The sequence below is a fragment of the Mesitornis unicolor genome, unplaced genomic scaffold, assembly GCF_000695765.1.
Source record: "Mesitornis unicolor isolate BGI_N332 unplaced genomic scaffold, ASM69576v1 scaffold11669, whole genome shotgun sequence".
NCBI lineage: Eukaryota > Metazoa > Chordata > Aves > Mesitornithiformes > Mesitornithidae > Mesitornis > Mesitornis unicolor.
The window spans coordinates 32,992-46,569 of record NW_010209433.1 but is presented as its reverse complement, the minus strand read 5'-3'; the positions used below and the strand labels follow the sequence as shown (position 1 = coordinate 46,569).

The following is a 13,578-nucleotide window of genomic DNA, read 5'->3' as shown; positions in this document are numbered from 1 at the left end:
AAAACCTGAATTTTATGAAGGGTTTCGAAAGTGGCGACGTGGTTTTTTTTTTTCCTTTCCTTCTTTAAATTTGGTATATTACGAAAAAGAAATTCTGGGTAATACAGCTGCTTCCAGACTTGGCAACGTGCAAGAAGATACAATGGGGTGAGGGTATCGATCCGTTGTGCAAGTTATCCTACAGGACTGAGGAGCAGCACTTTCTAGGAATAGATATAATACAGATCTGTGCTTGATACCAATTTACTCAAATTATTTTGGAAACGGGAAGGTGCATGTGAGCAAGAAGAGGGAATAGGAGAAAAAGATCTTGGAACGTGTATCAGTTCAGCTCTAACTAGTGCAGGTGGTAAAGCAATGGCTATTCCTGAAAAAGTATCCTAAATTAAATCTATTCTTATTTATGTCCCTTATTACTACTTGGCTCTATCCTTAAGCCTTCAGAACTTAAAATTGTGCTTCAGCAGTTTTGTGTGTTGCCTTGTTCTCTGCTGCCTCTTGGTACCTTGTACATGCCATGCAGCCTCTGGTTTGTTTATGCTACAGTAGCTCACCTGCTTCTCTGTTCTTGAGCCTTTCTCTGATTAGCCCTGTTTTGTGTCTTTGAGTCTTTTTTGTAGCTAACAATAGATTTTCTTTTTTAATAATGTTTCCTATTTATATTCATAGTTAATGTTGATAACTGCTTAAAATTACGACCCCCCCCTCCCCCCCAGTGTTTGGTGTTTTTGTTTGCCTTTTAAAAAAGCCTGATTTAAACATTAGGACTTGTAAACAAAACCAAATATTATGTGCACGTATAGCTTTTTTGAAGCCTTAGTAGAGGCTTCAAAACACCACCTTTTTATGTATTTTGGGGAAAAGTAGCTGGGTAAAGGAGAGCCTGCTGCTAGTGGCTGTGTTAGGGAACAGGTTAGAAGTGAGTTAACAAGTCTGTCTAGCTGGGTAGCCAATTAATTTTTTAACCTAGTTTTGTAATCAGGGTGTTATATGTGATATGGAGCTGAAGTTGGAGAGTATTTGAGGGGCTCTGTCACTTGTCTGAATTCAGGTTTTGGTGACTGCTTATGGAACAATTTAGCTTGATGCTTTTTGACAACAGCATTTTTTAACATGTCTGGAACAAGCAAAAATTGCAGGATTTATTTCATGTTTCTACCATTGCAATTTGCTCTTTAGAGGAAAAAAAAAAGCCTGTATCATTTAGCAAGGTTTTCTGCTTTCCCATGGGTTTTAAAGAAACTCATGGGACGTGATTTAGCGGTGGATGTGGCAGTGTTAATTTTTCAGTTGGACTCAATGATCTTAAAGGTCTTTTCCAGCTGAAATTATTCTATGAAAGCTGATATTGGTTCCTTCAAAGGGGTAACAAAGTACAGCTGCTGCAGCAATAGGTACAGAACAATAATTAATAACTGGATGAACAGCAGATAATGCCATGTGTTTCTGAAGACGGCTGTGTGTTATTGCATGTTTCCTTTCTTACTTGCCTTGAACCAAGGTGGCAAGATTTCAAAGCCAGGAACTTTTAAACACTTGAATGTCTGTGTAATAGATCCCAGTGTTCAGGAAGGGTCTTTGGTAGTGCTTGTGTTTTGGCAGGGTATGTAACTGCACTTGGAGGTCAGTCTACTCCCTGCACCTACAACATTTGCTGTGTTACCAGCAAGCATGGGCGTATTTGCTTAAATAATGAGCGCTATTAAATAACAAACTGGCTACATCAGAATAATATTGTAAATACTGTAGCAAATAAAGGCTACAGTTAGCTTTCCTCTCTTGTTGGTGTGTGATCTTTCTGCACAAGAGAGGAAGGCACCAGAAGACATTTGCACAGTTAAAGTTCCAGATTTAGAGGTGGTGTTTTTGCCTCCTCTACTCAAAGTAGAGGACTTAGCTCAGTTTTTCAACACTACTAGACACTTCAATCAGACTATAGGAACAGAGGTAAACAAATATTTAACATGACACTTGTAGGCATAGTGGTCTAGGGGTATAAGGAAAATATAGATAATAGGAAAACATAAATATATTTTTCTAGGCTGATCAATTCACTTGGTGGAAAAAACTTAGGCAATCTTTTGGACACTTACTTAAATTTTTTGCTGCCCTCTACACCTCCTTGGATAAACAGATGCAATATTACCATAGATTCCAGTGGTAGGAATAGTGTACCTTTTTGTTCAATATTTAAAAATCACACCGATAGTTATGCCCTTAGTGTATTTTTTTATCTATAAATGTCATAAAAAGCTGACACATTTGAAAGTGCTTGCCTTTAGTCCAAAAGCAGTCTTAGTTTAGTAGTGATTTATTACTAACTAGGAATAGTTTTATTGATTTAATGAAAACTGTATTTCTGGGGTGTATTGGAGGTGAGGCAGGGTATACTGACAGTCATTTACTTTTCAATGTCTAACCATTCTGTTTTATACACAGGAACTTCTTCAGGATGGAGAGCTACATTTTTCACCTTTGCTGGATTCTTGTGATCATCTGAGATAGCCTGACCCTCACACACCTTATCTTCTTGACAAGGAATATCCTTTCTTCAGAAGAAGTTTTCTCCATATAGTACATGTTAAACCTTGGACAGTTAAGTGACACACCAGAAACGTAAGTTTGATGTGTTTTGATGGGAGTTAAGATCAAATTTATGCAGAGTTGTTTTTTTTGTCTACTACATCTGTCAAATTATCACTGTAAAAAGAATAATGAACCTTTTACATTGGTGACGAAAATGGGAACATTGTGTTTAATAAGAAAAATCAATCTGGGAATTGTTAGCAATTACCATTGCAATGAGAGACCAAGGTATTGCTAAACCTGAGGTAAACTTATTTTGATCTTTTTGGTGCTTCAGGTTTTGGAGAAGCTGATTTCATCCATACTTTGAGAGAATGGGTACAGTTGAAGGACAAATCCTTAAGGATATTCTCACCCATAAAGAGGAGATTTGGAGTACTGAGTTTCTGTAGCCCCCCACTGTATTTATCAAAGGGAAAAGTGCAATGTGTACCAAAATCTTCCTTATGAAGATAAAATATTTTCATTTTTTTCCCTATGAAGTAAATAAGTATTATCTTTAGAATGGCCCATGAACAGTCTTTGCTACAGTAATCACCTATGTAAGTTTTAACATCATTATTTCTAAAACATGGGAGAGTTTAGAGAGCTGGTCTCAGAACAGCCTGACTCTTCTTTCTGTGCACTTTAGGGAGAAGCAGATATTCAAAGAAGTTCCAAATGAGCACTGAAATTAGAATCTATTCAAGGTGCTTTTTTAGTGAAAAAATGAAGGGAAGATTTTTTTGTTTAGTCTTATCTCAGTGAAACAAAAATTGTTTTTCAGATAGCACTGACTTAGCAAGTTGCTTCTGGCTTTTATAGCTTTTCTTATGTATGGGTCTTGCTTACAGCCCCACCTGGGGGATGCTTGCTTCTCCTTTTTTTAGACCACTGGAAGTATTTCCTATTATAAATAAAGGAAGGGACTATTTTCAGAACATAGTGGGTTTTTTTGCTTTTCCCCAAAGATATGAAGTCGTGTGTTGAATCTCTTGCCAGGCTCCAGGAGTTGTTAAAGTGATGCCTTTTGATAGCAGTAATGTAAACGGTGCTTTTGCCAGACTAAATCTGGAGTTTATACAGAAAAACCCTGTGTTTTGAACCTACTAAAACAGCACTTCTATATAGACAAGAGCAGACTTAATATTCTTGCTAGGCCATTTCTAATACAGGAAAAACATGAAATAGGCCTATTTCTGCTGTATAAGCAAGTTCTGTAATCATGAAAATCTTTCTGCTTTATGGTCTCTGCTTGGGGAAAGCTGAGAGTTGGTTGCTTTTGAAGTACGACCTTGTGACAATTAGTGCTCTAAAAATTTATTGTAAGGCTTCCTGAAAGTGGTGCCAGGTTTATTTTTTAGATAGTGGAATTAAGAGTTGGATGAACTTACTTTATCCCATTCAGTTACATCTGTATCAATAATGCATCTAAAGTAGATCTAATCTCTTTGGGCTTCCCAGCAACTTTTCATTGACTTGTTATACCTGAGTACTAAAGGAACAAAGACCAACATTTCACTGTAAAAATAAACTTTGGTCTTCATTTGAATGTATTTATTCTGTCAGAAGGATGTTATCTTCCCTGTTTCTGGGCCCAACTTCAGGGGATCTGACTTCCCAATTGTTGTGAATATGCATGTAATTAAATAGTTTTTAATATTAAAATTCTCCTGTTCATTAGATGCATGGAACATTGATTAAATGTAGGAATAGTTGTGATTAGTGTGTTTCAGGAAGATGGAAAATTTTTGTTGTAGGCAAAAGAAAAGGTTAATTTTTCCTTCAGTTTATTTTAGCATACTTACTCTGCTCAGATTGCCTAGATTCTTATCTCTCAGCTATACCCATGTATTGTATTTCACTTGATGATAATAAACTGATGCAGCATTGAGGATCTGGCATAAGTTCCTTAAAAAAAAAAAGTCTTTAGACCTCTAAATCCACATTCTTTTAGAAATTTAAAAATGGGTGTCACTTGTCTTTGGCAATACCCCTTGGAACAAAGGAGCACATGAATTCTTTTCTGCTTACCCATTGTGAAAACTGAGTGTAGTACCCTGTGGCAAGGAGCTTAGATTAACATTGGGTGCAAAACCTTTTTAGACTAGAAGGATGGTAACTGGATCATAGCTTGTGTTGGCTTTATGGGTATGCACATGTAGAACACTTCTGTTTTGGGTCTTTCCTCTTTTTGTGAATTGCCTATAGCAACTTCTATGGAGGAACAGGAGCTGTGATGAAGAAGAAAAGACAAATTTTGTGGGAGATAAAGCTTGTGAGGGTCTTGGTGAGGCTTTTTGTCCTTGAGCTGTTAGAATTTGAGTCACTGGCTTTTGTTATTTAGTCTGAACTTTGGCTGCTTGCTGTATATTGGGCATGTAGTGCTTGTTAAAGCAGTAGTGAAGTCTCCTGGAGGAAGGGCATCATCAGGATGGGCTAAACAGAGAGGATATAGAAGTTTGTTTGCTTTTGGTGTACAGATTTGGCTACATAATGTAGGAAATAACAACATCTCTGTACTAGATTGCCAGAGGTGCATATCCAGTAAGGAATATGGAAACTTGTGTTAATGGTTTTTAGAGTGTTAATTGATTATTGCGATGGGCAGAGGATGTGAGCTGGGAAGGTGGCTGAAATGTGAAAGTATCAAATAAGGAAAAAAATGCCATTTTTTCTCACAGGAGTGTGCTTGTGCTGAATCCGTTGAAATTGCTGAGTATGTTTGCAGTCACTGGCTGCTGGAAAAAGCCTCCAAGCTTTGTGTGTCCCCAGCAGATATTTTACTGTAACACTGGTTTTCAGCATTTATTGATTGGTGGAGCTCTGAAGTCTTCTAATGAAGTCCTGGACAGTTTTAGTTTCAGTGTAGTTTAATTTACTGTGTCTTTACTAGTCTGTGTTGATCTGAAAGTGAGACCCCTTACTGTCAACACATCAGTCTTGAGCACCACTGTGCTGAGGCTTGAGAGTGTGGGGCATAACACTACTTACTTATTTAGACATGTTATCAACTGCAAACCTAGATTTAAATTACCAGCTTAATAAATAATAGCAAACACTTATGTAGCTAAGCTACTGTTACAAAAGATTAAAAAAACTTTAACTTTTCCAGAGTACCAAGTTAAGTGATTCTCACTTCTGCCTTAACTGTTTTTACATTTTTTCCCTTTGTTCTTTTCCTTTCTTTTCTTTCAATGTACTCTAACAAACCTGTGTGCACTCTGCTTCTTTAGAAAGGATCGTACCTTTGCTGGACTTTCCTTTTCACCCATAGTATCTCTTCATGCTTCTATGTATTTGTTAAACTTGCAAGATTGTGACTCTGTCCTTGTGTTGAGAAGATCCCCGGGTCCTCTTATTGTCACCAAGTGTGTGCAAAATAAAGTTGTAGATGCATAGTGCATCTTTTAAGGTATGTGTTTGGTTTCTTACTGATATAGTTTATTTCTCCTGCACTATTTTCAGGCAGAAATGCATAGTTCGTCTCTTTCTCATCACAGCTTAATTCTGCTAAGGCTTACCCAGAATTATAAATGTTTGGTTTAATTTATATGTAAAAGCAGTGGTAATCTTCAAATATTTCTGTCACCATTGCTAACCATGAGAGCAGAGGTTTGGAGTTAGATATTTATCTGTGACTTTGGCCACTTCTAGCCAATTTTGTTCATGCTTCTACAACACAGTGCTAGTTGCAATGAAGCTTTATAATTTAGTTTTCAGATTGAATTATAGTGAATGAATTTGCAAGGTGTTAGTCAAATGTAGGCACAGAGAGACAGGCTTGTATAGAATACCTCTGGGTAAAAGCAAATATCTTTTTTGTTAATCTGGCATCCACATCAGTGATGCTATCGCAGCCTTTGAAAAAGTGATACGGCTTTTTCTTTAGAAATGTGCACAAGAGTTTGCCCTTGCTGAACAGAGAGAATACAGAAAGGTTAAACATATATAGTTTTCTTAATAATGTTCCTAATATTTACTTTTGTGAGCCTCAAATTACTCCAGTTACATGGAAATAATTATTAGTAGCTGAAAAAGTGCACAAATTTGCTTTAGGGTTCTTCCAGCCTGCACACAGGCTGTGAAACTCTGTGCAGATTTGCCTTTGTTTTATGTGTGAACTTCTTTTGTGATCGGTGTCTCCTGGCCAGCCCTCACCTCCACCATCAGTTTTTAGTTTCAGGACTGGGTTGTATCCATTAAGAAAGCAGACATTCCAGAATTGATACAGAAGTTGAGTAGTATTCATTACAAGTGATGTAGTATAGCAATTTGCTACATATCCCTTACTGGTTCTCCTGTATTCAGTGACTTGTGTAATCTTAGAATAAATCCTTTTGGATAGGTATCTAGGTGGTAAAATTTTGCAACAGCAAAACTCAGTAAGAACTAGGACAAGGAAGTATTTAAAAATGTTTGATCTAGAATCTCACTGGTACAAATAAGTGCACCATGTTTCAAGTGAGTGCTGCTTTAGAGAAGGATAATGTTCAAATTGAGGCATGACAAGAATAAAGTGATATTTTTCAGAGTACCTCTCACTGTCCAACTATATTTGTATTATATTAAATAAAAATATGCCCATTGCAGAGGGGAAGTAATGCTGAAAGATGGGTTGTAAGTATTTATGTCTTGAAACTTTTCTACTGAAAGCTATACCTGTGATGGAAAATATTAATACTGTTAAAACTTCAAACTTATGGTATTAAGTTTTCTTTCCATATGAAAAATGTTTACTCTTAAGGGAGGTGTATGTGTGAGGTGACACATCTAAGTGTCCTACAGGTGTCATCAAATGAAAGTCTATCCTTTCTCTTGTCCATATGGTAACACAGCTGATAGAGTCAGAAAAACATCAAAGATGAGCTCTCCCTCTTTTTAATATAGTTTTGTGTTGGCACCGTGAAGTCTGACAAACGCTTGTTCCATTGCTGTTTATTCAAGAGAAGTGGCAGTGTATGGCTAGGAGGAGAACTGCCTCTTAGCCATCCTAATCTGTGTATTCAGGGTGTGATTGAACCCAAACTTGTAGCTACTCGGGCAACGTATCTCGCCCCTCATTTTATTCAAACACTGGATTTACCTTATTGGAAGGGGCTACTGTGAAACATGGACTAGTATTTGGGCAGATCAGTTTCGTGCCAGTTCCTTTTGCTCATCTACATTGGCTTTTGTTAAGTTTACTTGCATAGCTACACTGACAAAGGCTTAATAAAGTATTTGTTACATATTGGTTGAGTCTCAATTAATCTGCAAAATAGAGATAGAGGCTTTCCCATGGTAATTCCAGTTAAGGTGGAACAGGGCTCTTTAACTTCACTGGTTTTTGACTTTGTGTCTGCAGATGGAGGCAGAAGACCTAAGTGAAAGAGGATTGTCACAGATTGCTTCAATAATGAGTAGAGTTAGAGACCTGAAAAACAAATACAGAAATGAAGACAATATCACAGAGGACCTTAACTGTACTAAAATCTCAGCTGATACAACAGGTACGTGTTTTTGTTACTCTGTTGCCACTTATGCAGCTGATCTTAATGGCTCTTTCACCCTTAGTCTAGGTTAACTGAAAGGATTCAAGGCTTAGCATTTCTTCAATATTAATAACCACAAAATACATTTCATCTCTCCATGTTTCTTCAGTTAACTGTGTTGCTCTAATCTTGTGTAAATAAATAAATGGATAGCCTAGTCTTACAGGAAAGCTAATAAATGGTGTATTCTTCTGTTCATGTTTGCTGCATTTTTAATCAATCTCCTTTGTTATTTTTCTGTCAGATAACTCTGGAACTGTTAATCAAATAATGATGACAAGAAACAATCCAGAAGATTGGCTGTGTTTTTTGCTTAGGCTAGAGAAAAAAGGTGTTCCTCAGATGGATGTTAGCCTACTGAATAGACTACTTGGTCGTTACAGTCAAGCGGTGACTGCATTACCTGCAGAAAAGCATAGTCAAGATGAGAACTATGCTCGTATCCTTGTGAGATTTGCTGAGTTGAAAGCGTAAGTATAAACTTTCAATTTCCAGTATAAGAATTCTTCAGGATTTTGAATTCGAATGAAAAATAGTTTCTTTTCATTAGTAGTTTCTGCAACAAATTATCATTTTGAGTAGGGGTGTCTTCATGTTGACTCCTTGAAACTCTGAGCAGCTTTGGCTAATAGGCTTTCTGTTGTCTCCACAGTACTTGCAGTTTTTGTATATGCTAATAAACATGATTGTTCAGAGCTATTTGATTTAGAGATGTTAACCTTTTTTTTTCTGGGTTCTATATATAGGGTACATGAGGAAATAGCATGAGACCCTTTTTTTCCTTCAGCTTTGTACTTCAGCTCAAAAGAAGCTGCGTGGGTAAAATATGATAAACTTTGGGTAACTCTAATCTGTGTATTAAACCGTGTATATTGTAAGTTAGGGTTAAGTTCCCTGTGGACTTGTATAACTGATCTGGCAGTGAGGCAGACAGTTTGATGTTATCTAATCCATTTAATCAAACCGTAGTGGTCTGTCCTTGTCTAGTCTGCTTTCTCCCTTGCTAGGAAAGTTGCATCTCAGCTGCATTAAATAGCTGCCTTGGGGTAGGAAGACTGTCTCGGAATGGTATTCTATACTTTCATACTTATGGAGTTAGTTTTGATTGTGGCCATTTATTGATTTATTCAATCCAAATTTGAACAGTGTGGTTGTTCAGATGTTTTCAGACGTAATTTGGGACAGGTTTATAATTTGATTGTATTTTGCAAGGGTTTTTTTGTTGCTTGAAATACTGTGACAGCAAATATTTTGATGAAGAGCTGTGTTTTAATGTTGTAGCAATCCTTAACAATAAGAGTTGAGCAGATGCTCTTACAATGGACATGGCTAGTCTTTCTCTGTTTCTTGTATGTCCTCCCATTTGGCTTTTTGGCAGGTGGCTTGATCTGTGTATTTGTATTGTCTCCAGGTGGGTTATTCTGTGCTTGCCCTTTTGCTTTGGGTGATCGGATCTGAGTTGTTCTAAACTTACCGGAGTCCAGTAACATGCCTAAGCTGTGATAGGAACTCTTCTCATTCTTAATTCCACTGGAAATACAATCTCTTGAACTTTGTGTTGTATTTCTCTGTACTTATTTTTAAGCTATTGTCATGTATTTTTCACCATCCCTACTTCTAAGAACTGTCTTTGCTTACCTGTTGAACTAGGGTGGACTTTTGAAAAAAATTCCTTTATTTCTTGATTGTGGACTTGGCTACTAAAAATGTTAAAAGACTCTTTCAGGGCTACTAAAAATGTTAAAAGACTCTTTCAGGGGTTTTTTTTAGTATTAAAAAAAGTGGGAGAGAGTCTCCCATTGCCATGTTATGTAAATTTATTTCATAGTGATATAGATTTAAGCCTTTACTATCTTGACAAGTATTTACTTAAGCTGTAAATCCTCTGGAATATTTAAATGTTGGTGTCCTGTGTGTAAGCATCTCAGTTATCCTACTTAGCAATTTATGGCTGAATGTAAAACTGGGATAAAAAGTTAATAAAAGCAAATGAACTATTAACTGTGAAATATCTTGTCTGGACTTTATGACAGTCTTTGTATTTTTGAAGAATGCCGTGTTCAAGGCCAGGTTGGACAGGGCTTTGAGGAGCCTGAGCTGGTGAGAGGTGTCATTGCCCATGGCAGGGGTTGGACTGGATGAGTTTTAAGGTCCCTTCCAACCCAAATCACTCTGTGATTCTATGTTTGGCCACTGCTGCTTCCTGTGTGTCTGCAGAAAATGGACTTAAATCCACCTTGTGCTACCAGATTTAACTGATAAAGACTGTGGTGCCTAGGAGTATGGGGAAAACAGAATGGATTCCCTGCATATTTTAAGGAGCTGAAGTTCCCATAGAGCCCTTGATAGAGGTAGCTATTGGATAAATGCTCTTCTTGTTCTTAGTTTTCTATGGGAATGGTATTATAGAGGTACCAACAGAAACAACTTCTTTCTGTGACCTACGTCTCTGTTAAGGGAATCTGACAATTTGGGTGTAGTTGCAGGAGCTCTTCAATGTAGAAAAGCTCATAACCTGTAGTAAAATTTTGGAGTTCAGTATTGCTTTAATGTAATGGATTGGAAACTTTGTGACTACATTGCTGTAGAATGTAACCAATAGTGTATACAATCCTTCTGACTTGATTAGTATGATACATTTTTCCACTCCTGGTGTTTCTGAAGTGAGCTCTTCCCTGTCCCCCTGCCTTGCAGCTTCCTTTGTATAAGAGTGGTTACATTTGGAAGAATGGAGATTTTTCTCTGGATGCTGTCAGCATGTAGCATGGAAGGGCTACAAGGGAGTGTTTGATACAGGTTAATGGGTGCTTTAAGGAAAAATATCTACATAGTTTGAGGAATAATAGAAGCAGTTGATAAAGAATGAGTCCTTAATCTTTCTTGTCAGGTTTGAGCACATTCTGGTTTTTGGAAAGGGTCAGCTTGGTATCATTCAATTATTTGCTTTTTGAGACTCTCTGCTTATTTGTACTTCACTGTTGTCTCTAAGCAAGAGGGAAAACTTCAACTGTAGGTGGATTGCTTTTCCAGAATTATTTAAAGCCATCACCCAGCAATGGAACTTCATCCTTGTTACTCAGGCTTTTCACCTTGTGTAACTATTGATATGGTGTCTTTACAGTCTTCAAGATCCAGAGGAGGCACGGGACCAATTTCATCTGGCCAGACTGAACTGCAAGAAATTTGCTTTTGTGCATGTGGCTTTTGCACAGTTTGAACTATCACAAGGTGTGCAGAAAAACTTTTGGCTGTTGCTGTCCTGTGTTGTTCTAGGTTTTGTTGTTCTAAACTTCTGCTCTGTTATGTGAATTGAAAGGGAGCTGATAGGTATTAAATCAGAAAAGTCTATCTTTTCTTCTTTTTTGGTTGAAATTCAATGAGAACGTGTATTTGTTTTTAACAAATATGTGGACGGTTCTTAATAGGTTTTTCCTTTTTAGAAATAACTTCAAAACAAGATGAAAATTGCCAGTGATTTCTGTTTTTACTTAAGCTTAAATCTTACAGTGGGAGATATGAGCAAAATTCTTGCGGCGTTGAAACATGAATCTCAAATTTGGGTGGTAATTTCCCTTCTAGATACTTCTAGCTTGCTTATGGAAGAAATTCTGGCTCCTTCCAAAAGGCAACTGTAGATTTTTTTTTTTCAAAATCAAAATATGCTGTCAATGGGTAATTTGATCTAATTAAATTTTCCCTTCTGCCACTCAGGTTCTTGAATAGCTAGCAATTGGATTTAATGGCTTCTTCTGTTTTCTGTTCCATTGTAATATCTTGATTTTTTTGAAAGAAGACCGTGTTGCCCCAGTGCTATTTTCTATTTCCTCGATTTCTAACTCTATGTTCTTGCTACTTAGGAAATTTGAAGAAGTGCAGGCAGCTCCTGCAGAAAGCTATGGAGTGCTCTGCTGTCCCACTGGAAATGTTGGAAACAGCTCTACGAAACTTCCATTCACAAAAAAAGCAGTTGCTTTCAGATGACAAGGAGAACTTAGCAGGTGATTGTAATGTCTTAAAATGTAGTTTAAATGAGTTCATGGATGTTGTAATTCTCAATTTAAAAAAAAAAATCTGATGTTTGTCCCTTATAGGTACAAACTCATGATCTGCTGTTTTCTAATAAAGTCATATTTATCTATTATCAATCTTATTCTTTAACTATTTGTTTCGATGTTCAATGCAGTGACTGTAGTTTGTAGGAGCCATAGGATGGTAGATTCTCTAATTCTGCAGAAGGTGTTCCTCTGACTGTCGTTAGGTGTTTGTACTTTTAATAGACTTACACCTGGAAATGAGAAATAAGAGCTACTGGTGGTAGAGAAGAGTTAGAAGTGAAACATACAGAATAAGCTGTTTGCTTTGATACCTTGTGACAAGCTGGTCAAGTTCTGGCAGTCATTTCAGTGAAGTCAAACTTAGGAAAAAGAATCCATTTCAACTTTATATTTACTTTGCAAGTGGCCAAGACACATGTATTTATCAGCACAAAATGGAAGTGCTTGGATATATCATAAAACATATCCGATACTGGTTGCTGGGTATATAACTACAATAAGGGAACAGTTACCTCATGAAGTTTTCAAAAGATGTATTTGTTTAGAGTGCAGTAGTGCCTGTTGTGCTGTATAGGCATTTAAATTTTCTCTGGTTTGTATTTCCATATAAAGAGCTGCTTCTAAAAGCTTTTTGTTTGAAAACAGGAATGCTGTATATGTAAATATATTTCACGGCTTCAAAAGATTGTTCAGAAAGCTTTTGACAAGAGTTTTATATGCAGTTATAGTGTCGTGATGCAAGTATAAAAACCATGCAGCAAGTCTAGAAGCCTTTGTGATTAATTTCTCTTTCCCCTCTCTCATTCATGCACAGCGATCTGAAGTACTTGACATAGCAGGTGCAATCAAACATGTTTAGTTGGGGAAAAAATAATTTAGTATTTAAAAAATGTAGGTCATAGAATTATTTTAGAATAATTTAAGTTGGAAAAGACCCTTAATATCAGAGTCCAACAATAGCCATGGTTACTATGAGCCACATAGGCTGCCTCGGACTATGGAGGAATAAGTGTTGATCACCAACTGAATGTAAGAGTCCAGTGGTAGGCTTGGGGAAAAAAATCTTTGTGTGTGTGAGGTGCTGATGGTATTAGATTGGTAAACTGTTAATTCAAAACTATGTTCAGTGTCAATGTTATGTAAACAAAAACTTAGATCTACATTATATGTTGAGGCACATGGCTTTTTTTAATGTGACTGAGTAGTCCAGTCTATTGGCATAAGTAGCTTATAAAAAGTTAAGGACTGGAAATAATACTGCAGTGTTCATCTGCCAGAAGTCTTGCTTCTGCTGGCTGAAGGTGGAAAGGAGACATACGAGGATTAAAAACAAAAATCAAATTAATTTTAGTGAACTTCAGAAACAACTGAGAGAGCACAAAAATGTATCAAAATGAAATACCACATAAATGAAATCAGAGCCC

The 13,578-nt window shown here is 36.9% G+C and overlaps 1 protein-coding gene across 1 annotated transcript in view; it reads left to right on the top strand.

The window, feature by feature from the left end:
• The first annotated feature begins 7,912 nt into the window (after positions 1–7,912).
• The window catches only part of TTK (TTK protein kinase), a 22,451-nt gene continuing 16,785 nt past the window's right edge, over positions 7,913–13,578 (top strand). The window contains exons 1-4 of the mRNA XM_010192880.1: positions 7,913–8,057; positions 8,344–8,569; positions 11,221–11,327; positions 11,957–12,097. Of these exons, the coding sequence (XP_010191182.1) occupies positions 7,913–8,057; positions 8,344–8,569; positions 11,221–11,327; positions 11,957–12,097 (619 nt within the window). The remainder of the gene's footprint in view (positions 8,058–8,343; positions 8,570–11,220; positions 11,328–11,956; positions 12,098–13,578) is intronic.